Consider the following 18,676-nt stretch of genomic DNA (forward strand, 5'->3'; position numbering starts at 1 on the left):
CAGGACTGACTTTATCTTTATGAGCCTGGCGCCACAGGTGCCAGGACTGTACCCAAACAGCCCCTAACTGGGGCTTTTGGGCATGCTCCAAGTGGCATGATGCCTGCTTCCGGGGCTGCTGGACCTGGTCTGGTCTTCCGGGGGCAGGCATCATGACACATCTGTAGATTTAGAATTAGATAGGCGTTGATCACACCTTTGTTAAAGTTCAATAAACACCATTCAACTGTGGTGACTTGTGTCGGTCTTACTTTGATACCATGCCTTCCTTACAACCACCAAACTCATGAGCCTCATTATGCCAGAGTGTGCAGAGAACTGGGTCCAAGGAATTCAACAACATGGTGAAGTCGGTAGAAAATTCTGAAATTGGCAGTATGACCAGCAATCGCATATTTGAAGTAGCGGCACTTGTATCGCCAAAAAGGGGACCTATTGACACTTTTCTCCTAGATGGTGCCCCGATCTCCGTTGTCCGTGCCCCGTGGTCAAATAATCTGAATTGGCACATAAAAGAGTCTGCCTAAGTATTTGGAGGACTTTGAACAGCCGGATATTAAACCTGTTGCGTATGGGGACATTCAAACCCATGCCAGGATAGAGTACAAGTAGCACAAAGGTGAAACTTGGATTTATGTGGCCTTCAAGGTGTCATCTCCACTAGTTTGGGAACAACAGGATAAACTCTCTATTCACATTGAGGCATTCCAGTCCACTCCAGTTTTTGTGGTGGCTGTAACAGAGAAATGGATGGATAGAGAACCAGATGTGTTTTCGATTTACTGGGAAGACTGAAGAACTTCTAACACTGTATCATACTTAAGGATAGTGTGCTGCCGGTATTACATAAGGTGCGCCCGGTCCCATGGAAGATGCAAAGTACCGTAAGAAAAGAAATGGACAGATTGTTAAAATTAGGAGTAATTAAAGAAATTGATAGGTCAGAGTGGTTGGCACCCATCGTTATTGTGGCCAAACCACAAAGCAGTATTTGCATGTGTGTAGACCTCAGGGATTTCAGCAAGCCTATATGGGTGGACATACATCCTCTGCCAAAAATATCTGAGAGACTGGCCATGTTAGGTACAGTGAAGGTTTTTAGCATAATAAATCTATCGTGGGCATAACACCAAATAGTATTGGTGGAGGACTGCCAGCATCTGACGTCGTTCATTACCCCGTTGAGTGCATTTACATTCTGTTGCATGCCATTTGGGTTGGCATCAGCGGCAGCAGTTTTCCAACGAGTCATGGAACAAACATTGGAGGGTCTCACAAATGTGATGGTGTTCCAAAATGGCATCCTAATTTATGGCGGGGATGTGAATCATCACTATCACTGTTTGGAAGCACTGTTGGATCACATCAAGTGTAGTAGATTAATAGTGCAAAGGGAGAAATGCAAGTTGGCAGTGGAAGAAGTAGATTAACCTTTGCCATAAGTTGTTGTACTTTTTCCTGGGTCCGGCAAAATACTATCATAAGTTTGTACGTGACTTTGTCACCAAGTCTACACCATTGAGAGCACTACTGAAGAAGGGAGTAAAATTCATGTGGGATGATGTATGCAACAAGGCTTTCCAGAACATTAAGGAAGAGGATAGCGAGTGCTCCAACTGTTGGATATTTTGAAAATGGGAAAAAAAGACTATATCAACAGTTGAGGCCAGTGGATTGGGCTTAAGTGCTACCTTAGTGCAAGTTGATGCAGAGGGTGAACATGTGGTTGCATTTGCTTCGAGACATTTCAGAGAAGCTGAGTTCAAATACTCTGTGATTGAGAGAGAAACCGTGGCTGTGTTTTGGGGCTTTGGGTACTACCAAAGCCTGAATTGGTGACTTTATGTGGGGAGATGAATTATGATCATAAGCCGTTGGTGCAAATGTTCTCATTTTAAGGGGTAGTGAACACATCACAGCACATTTCTAGATGGGTGTTGGGACTGAAAGCATACAATTTTACTTTACTGTGTTGTATTTTAGTCATTCAAGAAAAAGTGCAATATACAAACAATTCTTATATAAACAGGAAAGTCCAATTTATTTTCTTAGAAATTATTCATAGCAAGATCAATTTGAACAACACATATATATATATATATATATATATATATACACTAAACATATTGATTTCAAAACAAGAAAAGTCAAAATGCAGATGTACATTTCAACAACATTGTCCTGAATTATTTGTATTTTATTACATTTATATAGCACCTTTCGCCAAAGGCACTGAACAATAAAATAATTCAAAAACAGGACAATCAAAATGATACAAATGAATACAGGTTACATCAACAGAGAAATAGACAAGGAAATCATTTTTCTTCTTTTTTTTCATCATAAATCTTTATTTTGGTTAATCAATGATAAAAGTACATACAAACACGAGCGATTAATTCATTATAAAACTTAAGCATAGTAAGATCAACATATCAAATTTGGTATGTCTGCTAAAAGCATTAAAATCCAACAAGACCAAAAGGTAGAAAAGTGTATATGCTTTACATGTTCGAATCAAATTCTTATATAGACAAAACTGAATGAGGAGAGTAATCTCGCAGCCTCACCCACCAATTAATTCTATCTATTTCAGGGCATATCTATTATACATGAGGTTTCGCTCTAAGCATCAAAGCTCTGTGTATAGAATTAGCCATTGCCAAAACCATCTGCATATCTGTGCACTTGCTCAAAAACCTCACAGCACTGACCATATGCCTCACCTCTGCCTCTCTCAATATTGACTTCAGATACATTTTCCTCAGATTGAGGGTCCTGTTGCAGAGCAACAGAAAGTGCATAATTGACTTGTTGCTCAATGGGCACTTGCTGGTGTTAAATGGTAGCCAGTTTTGAGTAAAGGGAGGCCACTGGGAGAATCCCGAGTCGGAATCGCAAATACAAAGCCTTTTTTTGTGGAGTGGATAAATCACGTTCAAGTATGGTTTGTAACCTGGTTGATGCCTCCAGTCAAGATGGCCACGCCCAAGTTTCAGACTTGAGGCATCAATCAATAGGCAACCGTCACTTTTCTACTTGGCCCTTTTTTAATATTCTAAATCATGGACGGCCTTAAAAAAGTAGGGTGCATCCACAGGTCAATCATGTCGAGGTCCTTATACAGCTATCTGACCTGTGATCCCCATTTTGTACTCCTGCCGCCCACAATAGCTAGGCGGTGAAGAGCTGCATTGAGGTAGCCTGCCAAACCATGCTGTTTCCATATTCTAGCCCAATTAAGAGCTGATCGTGCTCGGATCTGGTCTGCATCTGGAGTGCCACCCAGCTCCAGGAAGACCAGTGCTGTGCAGGGAGTAACAACAATTTCTTCAGGAATGTATGTTCGCTAGTACTGAGCTTCTGGACATTGCAGCATCCCCATATTCCGGAGCCATATAATGCAGCGGGAATGGCTTGCTTCTAAAATAAGTCCAAAGCAGGGGAGACTGCACCTCTACCATGCATTGCATGAAACGCCAAGATTGCTCCACCTACCTTTTCCAAGGTGGCGGATGCTTTGGTAATCTGAGCGGCCCAGCTGCCAGACCCCCAAATCTAAGTCCCAAATAATCATAATATTTGACATGTTAAAGCTCTGAGCCCTCATCTTCAATGCTCTATGTTTTGTTAATTTAGGGCGTAAAACCATCACCCTTGATTTAATGATATTCGGGCTGAGGTCAAGCTCTCTGCACTTCTTTAAAAATACAGTGTCTTCCTCAAGCCTTGGGGTGAGGTACAAATAACTGCATCATCGGCGTAAAATAGGACTGGATATATGTTAGATTCTATTTTGGGGCAATCTTCACATTCCCTTAGAAGTGAATCTATGATTTCCTGTATATAGATGTTGAAAAGGAGGGGGGCAAAGTACAGCCCTGTCTGACCCCCTTTTCAACCTCAAAGGGCTGTGTTAGATAGCCTCCTAGCCCAAATGGTACGCACGCCCTATTTCCAGTATATAACTGACGTATTATGTCATTCAAAACTCCTGGGGCTTTCCGTGCATTTAATATCTGCCACAGTGTTTCTCTACAAACTGAATCAAAGGCGGTTTTTCAGATCAACAAAAACTACATAAAGGGGCATTTTCTTTAAAACTGTATATTTCTTTAAAAGTATACAAGACATAAAACATTGGTCAATTGTGCCTCTGTTTTCTCTAAAACCTGCCTGAAGATCGTGGATTATTGAATCTTTTTCAACCCAATCGTGTAAGTGTTTGTGGGTAATTTTCCCGAATCGTTTTCTCATACTAACTCAAAGCGAGATTGGGAGGTAATTTCACGGATCATCTCTGCCACCCTTTTTATAGATTGGAATTATTACCGCTTGTCTCCAAGATTCTAGTACTCCCCCCCCCCCATGCATAGAATAGCATTAAATAACCTACACAAGACTGGGGCTCAAATATCCACCTCATCTTTCAGAAGATCAATTGGAATGATATCTGGGCCTGCTGCTTCGCCTCTTTTGGGGAGTCTAGAGCTATGATTACTTCTTCAATGGATACTGTCAGAGCAACAACATCCAGTTCCAGCTTTATATGAGAGATTGTTTTTTAAGAAGCAAGAGACGAAAGAAGATGGAGTTTAAGATTTGTTTGAAAAATACAGAGAGATGAAGAAGAGCGAAGCGGGAGAGGAAGGGCATTCCAATTCTTAGGAGCCACAAGAGAAAAAGAGCAGAACCAAGACGAGGCAGAGGAAGGCTTAGGAACAGTTACAAGACATATATTCTGAGATCGTAATGGACATGAAGGGACATAGAAGGAGAGTAGGGAGGAAAGATAGAGTGTAGCCAAGCCATGGGTGCACTTGAAGACAATCGAAAGAACTGATACAAGAGACTAGATTGAAAAAGTAGTGAAATTGAGAGCAGGGAAGAAGCAATAGAACATCTAGGGGGGTAAAGAGAAAAGAAAATGAACAGAAGAATTATAGATGGAATGAATCGGGAAACGGTGATGAGCAGGAAGACCAAGCAGTAAAGATGAACAGTGGTCAATACGGGAAACGATGAGAGAAAAAAGAAAAAGTTTAGCAGCGTGAAATGAAAGATAAGGGCGGGTGCGGCGAATGTTAAACAAGGCATAGCGACAGGAGTGAGCAATAGAGGAGCGATGAAGAGACAAAGAAAGAGGAAGATCAACGATAACGCAGGGATTGCACGCTGAAAGTGGAAAATAGAGAGAGGATGGGAAAAAGGAAGAGCGGGAAGGGGTAGAGTAGGAGAGATAGTAGAAGAGGGGAAAACAGAACCTTTTGAGGGATTAAGATGCAGAAAGTGGGAGGACATACAGTTCTGAACAGCTAAAAGACAGAGACATTGGAGTGCAAAGCAGAATCGAACGAAGAGAAAGAGAGAAAGATCTGGGTGTCATCAGTGTAAAGATGGAAAGAGGAGATGAGGGCAGAAAGAGGAGCAGTATAGAGAGAGAAAAGAAGAGGACAGATACCAAGCCTTGGGGGACACCGTAGGGAAGAGGAAGTGAGGAAGTAGAGTGTTCAGCCCAAGTGACAGAATAGGTTTGTTGCGAAAGATATGAACAAAACCATTCAAGAACAGACCCAGAAATACCTAAAGTGGAAATAGCAAAAATAAGAAGAGAGTGATCCACAGTGTCAAACGCAGATAGATAGAAGAAGAAGAAGAAGAAGAAGAAGAAGAGAAGAAAGCTTAGAGTGGAGAACCGAAAGAAGAGAATTAAACATGAAGAAGGGCGGTTTCAGTGGAATGAGAGGGGCGGAAACCAGACTGCAAGGGTGGAAGAAGTGAGCGGAGACACAAGTAACGGGTTACTTGAGTGTAGGTGGCCCGTTCAGGAATTTTAGAGAGAAAAGGTAGAAGAGAAATAGGATGGAAATTAGCTGGAGGAGACTGGTCAAGGGAAGGCTTTTTCAGACTATGGAGAATGAATGCATGCTTGAAAGCTGCAGGGAAACAAGAATGTGCAACAGAAGAGGTCATAAGAGAAGTAAGATAAGGAAGAAGATGGGGATAGACTTGAGGAAGGAAGAGGGTCAGAAGGAGAAGCAGTAGGATGAGCATGAATCAGGAGAGCGGAAGTGTCAAGATTGTAAGAGAAGAAAAAGATGCAAAGGAGTAAGCTAATGGAGAAAAAGGAAGAGGAGCGGAGGGAAAGGAAGAGGTGGTAAAAGCAAGGCAAAAATGAGCTACTTTAGATGTAAAGTAGTTCACGAAAATCAGAAGAAGAAAGTGATGAGCCTGCAGAAGGATCAGGGGATTTTGGAGAGAGGATATTGTGCAGAAGCTGATAGAGACGATGAGGGGGTTGAGATAAAGAAAGTGTAAGCTCAGTGAAATATGATTTCTTAGTAATGAACAAGGCTGAATCAAAAGAAGAGTGAAGCATTGAAAGTGTAGCAAGATGGGACGGGGTAGTGAGAGCTTTGTCCAGAGCTGCTCGGTTTTACGCAAACTACGGCAAAGGGAAATGAGACTAGAAGTGAGCCATGGCTATGGAGTTTTACAAGTCAGGGGGGAAAAGAATGTAGAATTCAGAAAAGATTGTACAGATGAGTGTAGGGTACTAGTAGCTAAGTCAGGAGAAAAGGAGGAAAAAAGCGAAATTGGGAGAAGAAAAGAGCACAATGACGAGAGAAAGGATGGGGAGTCAAAGGAAGAGGGATTAGGATGCATAAAGGTAGTCGAAGGAGGAACAGACAGAATGGAGAGATAAAGAAAGAAGTAATCTGAAGAGTAAGAGGGGGAAAAAAGAAGAGAGCCAGATGATGAGTTGTGTACTGTGCTGCCCTAATGGTCATGAATGGCTTGTGTAGTTATTTTCTTTGAAAAAGTATTTTCCTAGGTCTTCTAGACATTCCAACATAATCTCCTCTTTTAGTATTTTTAAAATAAAAAGAGTGCAATGTATACATTGGGCAAAATATAAAAAAAAGTTAAGAATGGTTAAAATTAGTAAATTTGTTCAATGCAGTTTCTGTGTTAATGAAAAATGCAGATTAATCAAATAGTTTCTTTTATTTTAAAAGCTTTTTGGCTGGTGCTGATTTGGGAAATAGGGAAGACCCCTCACGACACTTACCACCTTCCCCTTTTCTGTACATCACAATGTCCTCACAAGCCACTTACTCCTTTGTTCTCATTTTAAGCATTTTCATTTTTTGTAGGGAATGCACAACGTGTTGGGATGTGTTGCTTGCTAGCAAAAGAAATACATGGCACAGTTCGTAAAATCTTTGGGTAATTATTTTCAAATTGTCAAAAAAGACATTGGGCCTCATTACAAGTCTGCCGGTCCGGAAAGAACGGTGGCGGTAAACCCGGCACCACCCTTGTTACCGGACCGGCAGATTACGAGTTCTGCAGATGGGTGGTGTCACGCCAACCGCCTGCAGGCGAAAATGGAAACACTTGCTCCCTCATAGACAGAACCAGTGTTACCATGGTCCCCATACCCAAAGAATCCTATGGGACTCTAGGGGAATGGGGAACAACACCGTTACCGCCTCTGGAATTACCGGCACCCAGGGTTGTAATACCCTGGTGTTACTGGGTTGTCCGGAGGCGGTAACTGTTTATGGGCCTGGCGGCTTCCTGCCGGTTTTTCCAGCATGGTTATCACTGGACTCGTAATGAGGCCCATTGATTTGAAGTGCTTTTCACAGCAATGAACCATTTTACGGCCATGCAATGTTTGTTGTTTGTAGCTTCTCATTAGTGCATTGGGAAATTGGAGGCCTACAAAATAAATGTTTGAAATGGATTTTGTCAAGTGGCAATGTTATGGCAGTGGGGATTTATCATTAATTTGAGAAACAATCATTATTAGGGAATACATTGAGGTTGCCAAAAGGAATTGATGTTTTCTCTTTCGTTACACGGGTAACTGATCAATCTTCTCAAATTTGTTAAAATATAAAAAATAATGAAACAACATACCTGTGGCAAAAGTCTTGAATTCTGAACACAATATTTATTAGGTGAGCTTAAAAGGAATTGGGGATATGAAATTGGGCAAGTTTAGTTGGAGAAGCTCTGGACGAGTATAACAAAATCAACTTCGGGGTGGGCTGTCATAAATACATTTTTTTGACAGTCACATAATTCCTCTTTGTGTCAATACTGAGCAATTCACATAATACAATTAGATAGTATAATGAAATAATGTTCTTTAAATACACTAGATGTAGAAAACTATTTGCCTGAACCGAGGTTTCAAATCCTTATTTTGGTAGTTAAACAAGAACGTGTGAATTGTGTTTTGCTACCTTTGCTTATTATATGAAACTGTAAAACCAAAGAACAGGTATAAGAAATATAGATGCCTTCTAAAATGACAAAGTCAAAAATAATAACCATGCACATATTTTATTTGTTGATAGGTAAAGAGATCGGAATTGAAGAAATCTGGTTGATGGCTGTCTTCTAGAATCAACAAAATGGGAATGAAAAAAGGAATTTCATTGGTTCTGAAATTTTACTTGGTGTCTACAAAACCATTCCGAATTATGCTTTGATGCAAAGCGCAAGGCCACCGGGAATCTGCTCGGAACTGTTCAGCCAGAGTAACATGGCACTAAATATGTTATATGCTGTCAAACATGGTGATCCTTTTTTAGACCAACCTTATCGTTGCCTGTAGGAGTTGAAGGTCCAAAAAAACATTTTTGGCAATTGTGGTGGGAACACCATCTGCAGAACTTATTCTGGAATTCTACAAATTCCTACCAGTGAAGTTCACCTAACTTTCACCGAAACCAAAACTTCAAAATGGACAGCTTAAGTAAGAAGTATATGTACATATGAAAAAAACGTTATCTTGACTGAATACATGCGCTATAATTTATATCTAGTTATTTGTATATAGATACTTATACAAAGTTGTAGATACGGTCAAAATGTTATTTATGTTCCGGACATTCCATTCTCAAACCCAGAGTGGAAGAAGAATTTTCAGAAGATTCCACCAGACAGTGCTCAGTGTGACACCGATTGCCTCCAAGTTAGGGATACAATGAATCTGCGCTATCGTCCAATCCTACATGGCCTGTTAAAGGATAACCCAAAGAACTAATGAGCAAGGATCTTTTTGGAACTCACCTTCCCATGTTGCTTTTTGGGGAAACCAAACAAAAGGCCACTTCCCACAAAGCAATTCTGCAGGCAGTGCAGTGAATTGCAAGACTTGTTCCCATTCTTTCCAGCCTTCAAGAAATGTGTGAAGCAATACAGGTGGACAACAAAAAAACACAAAGTAAAATAGGATCTTTTTTGTATTATACAATGTCATTTTTTGTCAGTCTTTGGTTTACAGATTTTTTTAAACCAAAAAAGTATCCTTCTAGGAGGGCTATAAAACCGGCATTAATGTCAGTATTCCTCCTGGTTTTTCCTGCAGGATTAAATCAGGGCTAGTGTCTGTCAATTCAAGAACAGTTTTCCAATTTTCTGGACAAGTTAAGGCCTTTGACTTTTTTTATCTACAGGAAAATGTTTTTTTTAGATAAAATGTTAGGGCAATCAAATGTGTCATCTAGCATTTTAATACTGTCTTTGTATCCTACTGAAATCCCCATTGTAGAGGAGTGACATATTTTGGGAGCACACAATATGGGTTGGATTGAACTGTTTAATGTCACTTTATTGTAAGCGTAAGGGCTGACAAGGGTTGACGGACTCAGACACTTGCAGATCCTTTTGTGTGCTCCCGAGGTTGATGGTTAGCATCTAGAACCAGTTATCAGGGACCCCAAATCCCTCTTTATGATTGGTTGGTTTCACGGGTGTGTTGGTAGCCACATTTGGTCTAAGCCTACTAGTTCATGACAATGTCAAGGTGGGCCACACAGAGCAGCTGAAGTTCCTTCTCCCTCCTGAGCGATGGAGCAGCACCGTCTTTCTGTGAAATAATTCCTCAGATGCGCTCCCTCGAATGCATAGGAATTTGTGGCAGAACGACCCTCTGATGGTATTTCAACTAGAGAGTCAACAAAAGTTAGAAGAGATACAAACCCTCCAACATATGTGTCCAATAAATTGCAGGTGTCAAAGTTGGAAATGCTTGTTGACGGTTTACAATAAGATTATAATATGTAAACATTTTAAAGTACCGTTCCGCCATCTCTAGTACCGTAAGAAAAAGTCATGTTACGGCCTCCCTATGAGCCGTTAGGGAGAATACGGTTTGTATACAATGCTACGTGTATTCTGTTTCTATTTAATTTATTTGAAGAACGCTTGCAATACATTCAACAATTAATGTATTTTAGCACCATATGTATAGGCCAACAGAGGCAAAGAAGAGTTAGAACAATCCTAACAGATAATGGAGTTGGTTCGACAGGCCAACCGCAAAATGGCTGTCGATGGACCCGCCTTTGCATGGCGCCTTGTGTTCAAACTCAATGCCGGGCATTCTAAGGGCTGGCCCGTGCGTCTTTGAAAGATGTTTTAATGAGTATCAGTGGTGGGTGGATCCCATATGGCACGCTCTGAACCTTAAGAGATATTCGTGAAGCAGCCCCTCCCCACCCCCTCACTTTCAAGCCTTTGAAATCAAGGGAACAAAGGGTGGTTCAAGGATCACCTCTTTGAAAGGCAACACGAGGCTTGGCAAAACCAACACACAATACAAGACACATCAATCCTGATGGCAGGCAGACAGATCTGGGGTCTGCCATGGCATAGTGCGATCTAGGCTCCATGCTACTAAACCATGCAAAACTGGCCATCAGCCCTTTGTCTTGGGGCATTCCGTCAATCCAGAAGCAGAACCTGCACAGAGCTGAAGTGGAACTGTGTCTAAAACTCCTTTTAATGCATCCACAGAATTGTGTACATGTGCACCCTGTGTCATTTGGACTAGAAGAAAAGGCTTTCCCCCCTTTTTATGCAAAATTGATATTGATGGCACAGGCCAAAGATCAGACCCCAAAGCGAGAAATGTGAACACTCTTCCCTACCAAAAGGTTTGTAGCTGTGTCCATCCTGGCAAGGGTTTCCTTTGTCACAGGTTGTACATGCCTTTTACTCTGCAGGTGCTTTGGACTACATCCCCCATCAGCTCTAGCTAGCAGAGTCAATGGTGAAGGATCATGGTAGTCATAGTCCAAAACATCTGGAAAGCGGCAGGTTGCAGACGCCTGCCTTCACAATGCTTATCTGTGATTATAGAGGAGGGTTGAAAACAGAAAAGACCATGCGCTGAACAGCCACATATATGAAAACGCATGCACAGCTATTTTGCATAACACTTTGAAATGTGCTGTATGTTTTTGCAATGTTCTTCATTTATATAGGGTCGTTTTGGGTTTTTGTTAGAGGTGATAGTCTGGGTTTTGCATTGCTCTGGTTTTTCCTTCTTGTGTGTCATTGCGAGCCTTGGTAACCCCGCCATACCGCCCCTTTGGGTTCGACTGCATTAGCTCAGGCATAAACTGGAACAAAAAAAAGACCTGTAAAGTGATATTGCACAATTGGTTTTCCCATATAGCAAAATGCCTGATCCCAACAGCAAACAGCGCTTTTGGGTACGGCCCCATTGGCTGCAAGCGGCTGCTCTGTTAGGCCATCATGCGAACATACGACTGGTAGTTTTTGCTTTTTTTTCCAAGAACAGTTGACTGGGTTATTCTTCAAAAATGTACAGAACGCTATTTTTCCATGAATGTAGCAATAGTACCTACAGTGCACTATCAAGAACTATACTTATATTATTATAAATAGAGATATTATTTAAGAAAAATGAAACTTATATGACATTCTTAACAATCAATTTAATTTTGGAGGATGTAAACCAGGTATTTATACCTATGAGCTTCTGTGTCAAAAACCCAAAAAGTTTTACCTTGGCTCCTAAAAAAGGCGTTTTAACGATTCTCAGACGCAGACAGATTTTTTCAGATTCTTGTGGCCTCATTAGATAAATGGCGATATCATTACCACCAGTGGTAAATCTAATTTACTGCTGGAGCTAAAATGCAGCCTAATACGGAGGGAAAATCCACCACCAGTCATTAAAATGCATATCGCCAGGTTACCACAGTGATAAAATTACTGCTGGTGGTAAATGTGTTACCACCGGTGTTAATTGTATTACTAACGTCAGTCCACATTATCAAATGAAATACTGCCAAAACTGATAATTGTCACTGAAAATAATATATAATCTGAACAAGTCTTAAAATGGTCACAAGCAGATTCAACTCATACAACCTTAGATGGTGGACAGGTTTTGGTCACTTAACAGTCCACTCAGCATGGTAGCCTAGTTTCTACTCCAGTGACCCTATCCGTGCCCCAAAAATGCAAATATGTCAGGGCTGGCAGGAATTTGTACCACTGGTGGTATTTCTATAACTCCTGGAAACACAGAAAATGATGCACTCTGCCGGTGGTATATTTTTACTACAGGCAGTAATTACCACTGGTGAGATTTACAAGCAGTGGCAAACGCCACAACAGCAGAATAATGGCCAGAGCGGTGATCTCAACATATCAGCAGTCTTTCCTCCAAAATGTTGCCAAATCAGCCTCATATACGCCACACTATCACAGGCCATCAAGGTTATTTGTTCTCTATTACTATTGCAATTCATAGACATAGTAAACAGACTAGGAACACCATCCGTCCTTTTCAAATAGCAGCATTAGACCGCTGATTGATTGTCCATGCGAAAGCTACCCTTCTTAAGTCCACCACGTCTCCCCCACATACCCTCATTAAAGTGTAACTCAACAGGAAATAATCAACATGCAACAGTAAAGCAGACAATGCATGCACACCAGTAATGATACAGGCATGCATGGGTTGATGGACTGAGAAAGCAGTAGGGTTTTCCACGTGTCTAGGCTAAGGGGTTGGATTTCTGACTCTAAATGAGTGAGGCTACCACTGGAAATGTAGGCCTGGCTCAAACCTGAGGTGTTTCTTTACTCATTGCACGTATCCACTGTGTGATACTAGACGTGTGACCACAACCATCACAATCCCGGCAAGGTGACTGTTAGGATGCACTATCATCGTCCTGCCGGCAGAGTTGCATAGCATATGTGGGCATCCCAACATCATGCAGAGTGCCTTGAATGCCATTTCTCAGCGCTAGGCCTCTTCTGAAATCAGAGCAAAGAGAAATTTGGCCAACTCCCTTTCTCAGTTCATGTCCTCAATACATTTTAAGAGGAGAGTTAGTTTATCTGATTTAGTTGTATAATTCTTTAAAGATTTTCCAAATATTCTTTCCTCTGTGGGCTCACCGGAAAGCTTCAATAGAATATTTAAGGTCATGCAGTTATTAGTCTAGTTAGTTAATTTATTTCCATGATATCCGGAAAGAGCGAAACAGCAGAAATAGTCACGTAGCAGGAATTCATGTGTTTTTATTATGTGTCTCTTGAATCGATGCAATCAATGCGGCCTAACATATGCAGGCAACATTGTTTGCCATTTCACTCCACTGTGGAAAGCTACCCTTGGGCGGCACAGGTGCTATAAAGGGACACAAACAAATAACTTTAAAAGGCATCACACAGCTGTGTTCTGCAAAAGTGAGGGCGCAAGCTATCTGCATGACCAAGCTAGCCCCAGAACATTCAAACTAGCCCCTGCGTGGGAAGGGACAACTAAAAGGAATGCGTAATTCCCTCGTGGCTACATGGGGTGAGGGTAGGATGGAAATGAAAGTGTGCCCATGCATGACTCCCTAGAGCTTATGTGGGATGGGGAAGGCTGAAACGAAAGCATACCCATGCATCAACCCTAGGTGCTATGTGGACAGGGGTGGACGGGAAAAAAAGCGTGTTCATGCATATCTCCCTAGAGGCTACGTGGGATGGGGGCTGAAATCAAATAATTTTCATGCATCATTCCCTAGGTGCTACGCATGGAGGAGAGGACTGGGATGACAGTATGCCCATGCATCATTCCCTAGGTGCTAAGCATGGAGGAGGGGACTGAAATGACAGCATGCCCATGTATCATTCCCTAGGTGCTAAGCATGGAGGAGGGGACTGAAATGACAGCATACCCATGCATCATTCCCTAGGTGCTAAGCATAGAGGAGGGGACTGAAATGACAGCATGCCCATGTATCATTCCCTAGGTGCTACGCATGGAGGAGAGGACTGAAATGACAGCATACCCATGCATCATTCCCTAGGTTCTAGGCATGGAGGAGAGGACTGCAATGACAGCATTCCCATGCATCATTCCCTTGGTGCTAGGCATGGAGGAGAGGACTGAAATGACAGCATTCCCATGCATCATTCCCTTGGTGCTAGGCATGGAGGAGAGGACTGAAATGACAGCATGCCCATACATAATTCCCTAGGCGCTACGCATGGAGGAGGGGACTGAAATGACAGCATGCCCATACATCATTCCCTAGGCGCTACGCATGGAGGAGGGGACTGAAATGACAGCATTCCCATGCATCATTCCCTAGGTTCTAGGCATGGAGGAGAGGACTGAAATGACAGCATGCCCATACATAATTCCCTAGGCGCTACGCATGGAGGAGAGGACTGAAATGACAGCATGCCCATGCATCATTCCCTTAATGCTCGATGTTGATATGGCTATGAGTGCCCCCAGTAGGACCAGCAATGTAAATCACAGGGTTTTGGCAAAGGTTGCCTGTCTGCAGTCAACAGTTGGGCACATTAGTGCTGTAACTGCACAATTCACAAGGTGTTGGGCTGCTTTGGCTATTTATTTGCTTTGGTCCTACACTCAAGATTATAAAAACGATTTTTGTAAATACTATAGTTTCCCAGAATACCTTCGCAGCAATAGGCAAAGACATTAAAACCGCACAGATCAAGGACATCGCCATTTTAACATATGTTGTTCTCCGTCTATAAACTTCCCCTGCCACTCACTTGTGCCCACTGAACTCTGCACACATGGTTCCATGTCATTTTATTGGTGCCAAAACTATCGGCATAAAGGCATTCGAAAAAAATCACAGCCAATCACAAAACAGCGATTTCCCCCCACCCCCCACAAATCAAAGCGCCGTTCATTGAAAATAAATTGGGGTGGGGGCAGGGGGAGACCCCATGCAACCCTCTTCACGTCCCCCACCTTAACGAATATACCTCCCCACTCCCCATCGATATTTTCCGTGAACTGTGTTAAACGTCAATGTTTTCTTATTCGCAGCGATGGGCTTCCATGGGTTGGTTTGATGCCCCCATGAACATTCTATTGCTTTTTCCTTTGTTTAAGAAAATGAAGAAAACAACCTGTTACACTCCTTTTTTTTAAATTTTTCTACCCTCCCCCCATTTTTCCATCTGTTTTTTACGTTTTAAAGGGAAACACATACTTTTAAAACATAGCACCAATCTTTAGGCATGTCACCGTGCACACATCCATGTGCGAGCGCAATTGCACACTACTAGTAAATAGAGAATATATGCACCCATGATTGTACACTCCTAGATATTTAAGTTTAACTGAACCAGGGCAGGCGCTTTCAAGCTTCCTCCTTGTTCTGAGTATAGTCTAAATACTAACTACATTAAAAAAAAAACACTAACATCATATTGTAGTGCTCTCATGTATAATTCCATTCCTGAGAATAGACCCCTGTTAGGAGCTTTCTCAACCACGTGATGAACAGTACATATTCACAATCACACTTTAAGTGGCCACCGACCAACTTGGGTCATGTGTCACCATTCACCAGTTGGGTGTCACTAATGTCGAAGGGATCGCCTCTGCAGGGCGAGTCATCCCTCCATGTCAATGACCTTAGCACACTGCACGCCGACACTGACATGCAATTGACGAGGGTCTTCTCATAACATGCGTGATTAGCTTAGCCCTCCTATATCAGCTTCAGCTTTGCAACAATGGTATTCCTTTCAGTGGGAAGGCATTGCTTCTGGCAGGGCAGCCTTGAAGGACTTGCAGGAGAACCAGGTGCCGCCGCCCGCCTACCCACCAACACTTATATCCGGCCTTAAAAGGCTGCTCGCAGTCACTAGAAACAACACCGAGAAAGGTCACGTGTAGGAGGGAGGGGTGACCAACCTCTTTGCTGATCTCCCCAGCGATAACTATTTGGTTTCCTCTGTTTGTTTTATTGTTTGCAACCAGCACTTAACAATCACTTTAAAAAATGTGATTTACGGAAGTGTATCTTTTCTTGTCATACAAGAGCCGGGTAAAATAGTTTTCTGTGTTGTTTCAGAATTAAAAAGGCTATTTTATTTTTAAGAGCAATTGATTGTGAACCTCAGAGTATAAGAGAGAAAAAGCCAAATATATATATATATATAAATATATATCTTTATGTAAATTAATAAATAAAGTATTTAAAACAATGCATAAGTGTCCAGTTGTTTTTTTATCTTCACTGTCGATGTCCGCAACAACACTAGCCTTGAACTGAACTATAAGAGATGTTGAATTGTTCGTATGCCCCCCTAACAAGTGTGCTGGGAAAATTCCACGAAGGAAAGAAAAAAAGGACTTGGATGGATAGTGGGTAGAAGTGGGACAGAGGAGAACACTTCACAAATTCGAATGTCCCTACTTTTTTGTATTTAGAAAACTATCAGCGAGCAAGGGAGCGCTGGTCATGTACTTAGACCCTCTCATCCCCTCATTGATAGAATGCTCTTCCAGACATCATGGACTTGCTGCTTAGGTATGCCATCAATCTTTCTTTCTAAACATGGGTTTAGCAAAGGGAATCATACAGTAGGGTTGCTACAGATGCCAGTAAAAACTGTACACCCATATTTGGCATTTTAGTTTTAGCTATTAGGTGGTGCTGTAAATTTGGATATGTGACGGACGACAAGAGAGATGGAATGTGAGGCGTGAGGGACAGCCTGTGAGCGCTGGTTGGACTTTTACTCACCCCTTGCCATGCTAGTCACGATGGCCCTTCCCATTCACTACCTTCCCCTACCCACCCAAAACACACCCCTCCTGGATTTCTTTGAGCTGCCGCTGTGCTTTTAAGGGGATGCCAATGTTCTTTCTAGGCAGACTTATGAAAGGTAATAGCTTAATTGCAGCTGTAATGCAGTGCTGTTGTAACAAATATCCTAACCAAGTGTGTGTTCAACCAATTGATGTCCAAGCAGTATTTGTACCTTGCACTACATTGCTGTTAAAAGCAACCTTGGCAAAGCTAAGAGTTTTGCTCTTGTGAAGGCATTAGATAGGCATTTGTCAGTCACTGCCAGAACAGGCCCAAGTACTAACACCATTTTCCAGCGGTTGCTATGTTACAGCCAGTTAGTGCCACCATGGCAGTACCTGGAAAATGCCTACCCTATGCCGATACAAAGGCCAAAAATGTTGGCTTTGCCATTGCTTGTTTTTATGATCGAATATCTGCATCAAAAAAGCCCAACACAGCCTCACTGGTCATAGCTTACATAGAAGCTTGGTGGTAGGTGAGAATAGATACTACTTGATGTGAGGATACCTCAGCAACTCAAATAATTAAACATTGAGCATTTAGGACCAGCAAGAAGACGACTGGGGCAACACATGACATCAGTAGTTAGACTGCATATCATTGTTAATGGGAGTCCTGTGTGTAGCTAGGAGGTGGCGTGAAGGGGGCAGATGGCATTGTTAATGTTCGGGAATGACATCTTCTATTTGGTGGAATCGTGCTTTGAGGGATTTCATAAAGGCGATGTGGGCGGCTGTGTTCCTGATATCAAAGTCAAAGGAGAAAGAGGAATTCCAAAGGTATGGTGCCAGGATGCAAATCATTGGAACTTTGAAGTGGCCAGTGGGATTTAGGACCAGTAAGCTGGTGAAAGGTGTTAGACAAGAGAATGCCGCTGGTAGCACAGTAAGAGATGGACAGATCTGATCGATTCCTCCTCCAACTAAGTTTTCTCTGAAGTCTACGACTGTGGAGAGCCCTGGGTTCTACGAGAAATTGCCGATTGTTCAACCTCTAAGATCATTAGTATCTCGACTGGATTACTCGTTGAGAGCTCTGTCATAGAGCAGCGGTATAATCGGAAGGAACTCAAGACCCTCCTGTTCAAGGAATGGCTCCTCCCCAACACCTACATCCACACACCCTCGACGCCCCACCCTACCTGGGACTGGGTGATCTGATCCCCACTGTTTCCTCCCCTGGTTGCTTGTAGATCCCTTGCTGACAAATTGCCCACCTTCCCTCTCCCCTGTTGTGGGCTCTCCACTCCCTTGTTTCTCTGCTCCCCTCACCATGTTCTTCCCCTATGATTGTACAGCGCTCCATTACTTCTCAAAGCTAGGTCTGCCCTCAATATATACCCTAATAATAATCATTGTTAATGTTCAAAGGGATATAATATGTATGACTATAGCTATCTGTACTAGAAAGACTTCATGTTTTTCCCCCTAAGTCTTGTCGTTGTCTGGTTATCCTTCTGAAAATGAGTGCTGATCCGGCATGCTGTGCCCAGAATTTCCGACACCAACTCTGTTGTGTGCCTCTGAGTGCAGAGCTGTTTGGCTGAACCATTCAGACTCTAGCTTCTAGATAAATCACAAGAAGGGATGAGGTTGAGGTTTACTAAGAGAGCCGCTTTCTCAAACCCAGCAGCAACACTCCTCCCCTTTAATTCTCCCTACAATCAATACCTTTTCCCACCTTGTGCAGGTGAACATAGCAACACTTGCTATCTACAAGTCTCCTGCACACATTCCGATACTCTT

The 18,676-nt window shown here is 42.3% G+C and overlaps 1 protein-coding gene across 2 annotated transcripts in view; it reads left to right on the forward strand.

Annotated features, from left to right (window-relative positions):
• SPNS2 (SPNS lysolipid transporter 2, sphingosine-1-phosphate) overlaps window positions 1–16,327 on the forward strand; it is a 467,335-nt gene extending 451,008 nt beyond the window's left edge. For both annotated transcript variants that reach the window (XM_069614731.1, XM_069614732.1), the window contains one exon: window positions 8,373–16,327. Coding sequence is in view for 1 of the 2 variants with exons in the window: in XM_069614732.1 (XP_069470833.1) it covers window positions 8,373–8,376 (4 nt within the window). In the remaining variant the exon portion in view is untranslated. The remainder of the gene's footprint in view (window positions 1–8,372) is intronic.
• Window positions 16,328–18,676: the final 2,349 nt, after the last annotated feature.

Source organism: Ambystoma mexicanum, chromosome 9, assembly GCF_040938575.1.
Source record: "Ambystoma mexicanum isolate Mex_15411 chromosome 9, UKY_AmexF1_1, whole genome shotgun sequence".
Classification (NCBI taxonomy): Eukaryota; Metazoa; Chordata; class Amphibia; order Caudata; family Ambystomatidae; genus Ambystoma; species Ambystoma mexicanum.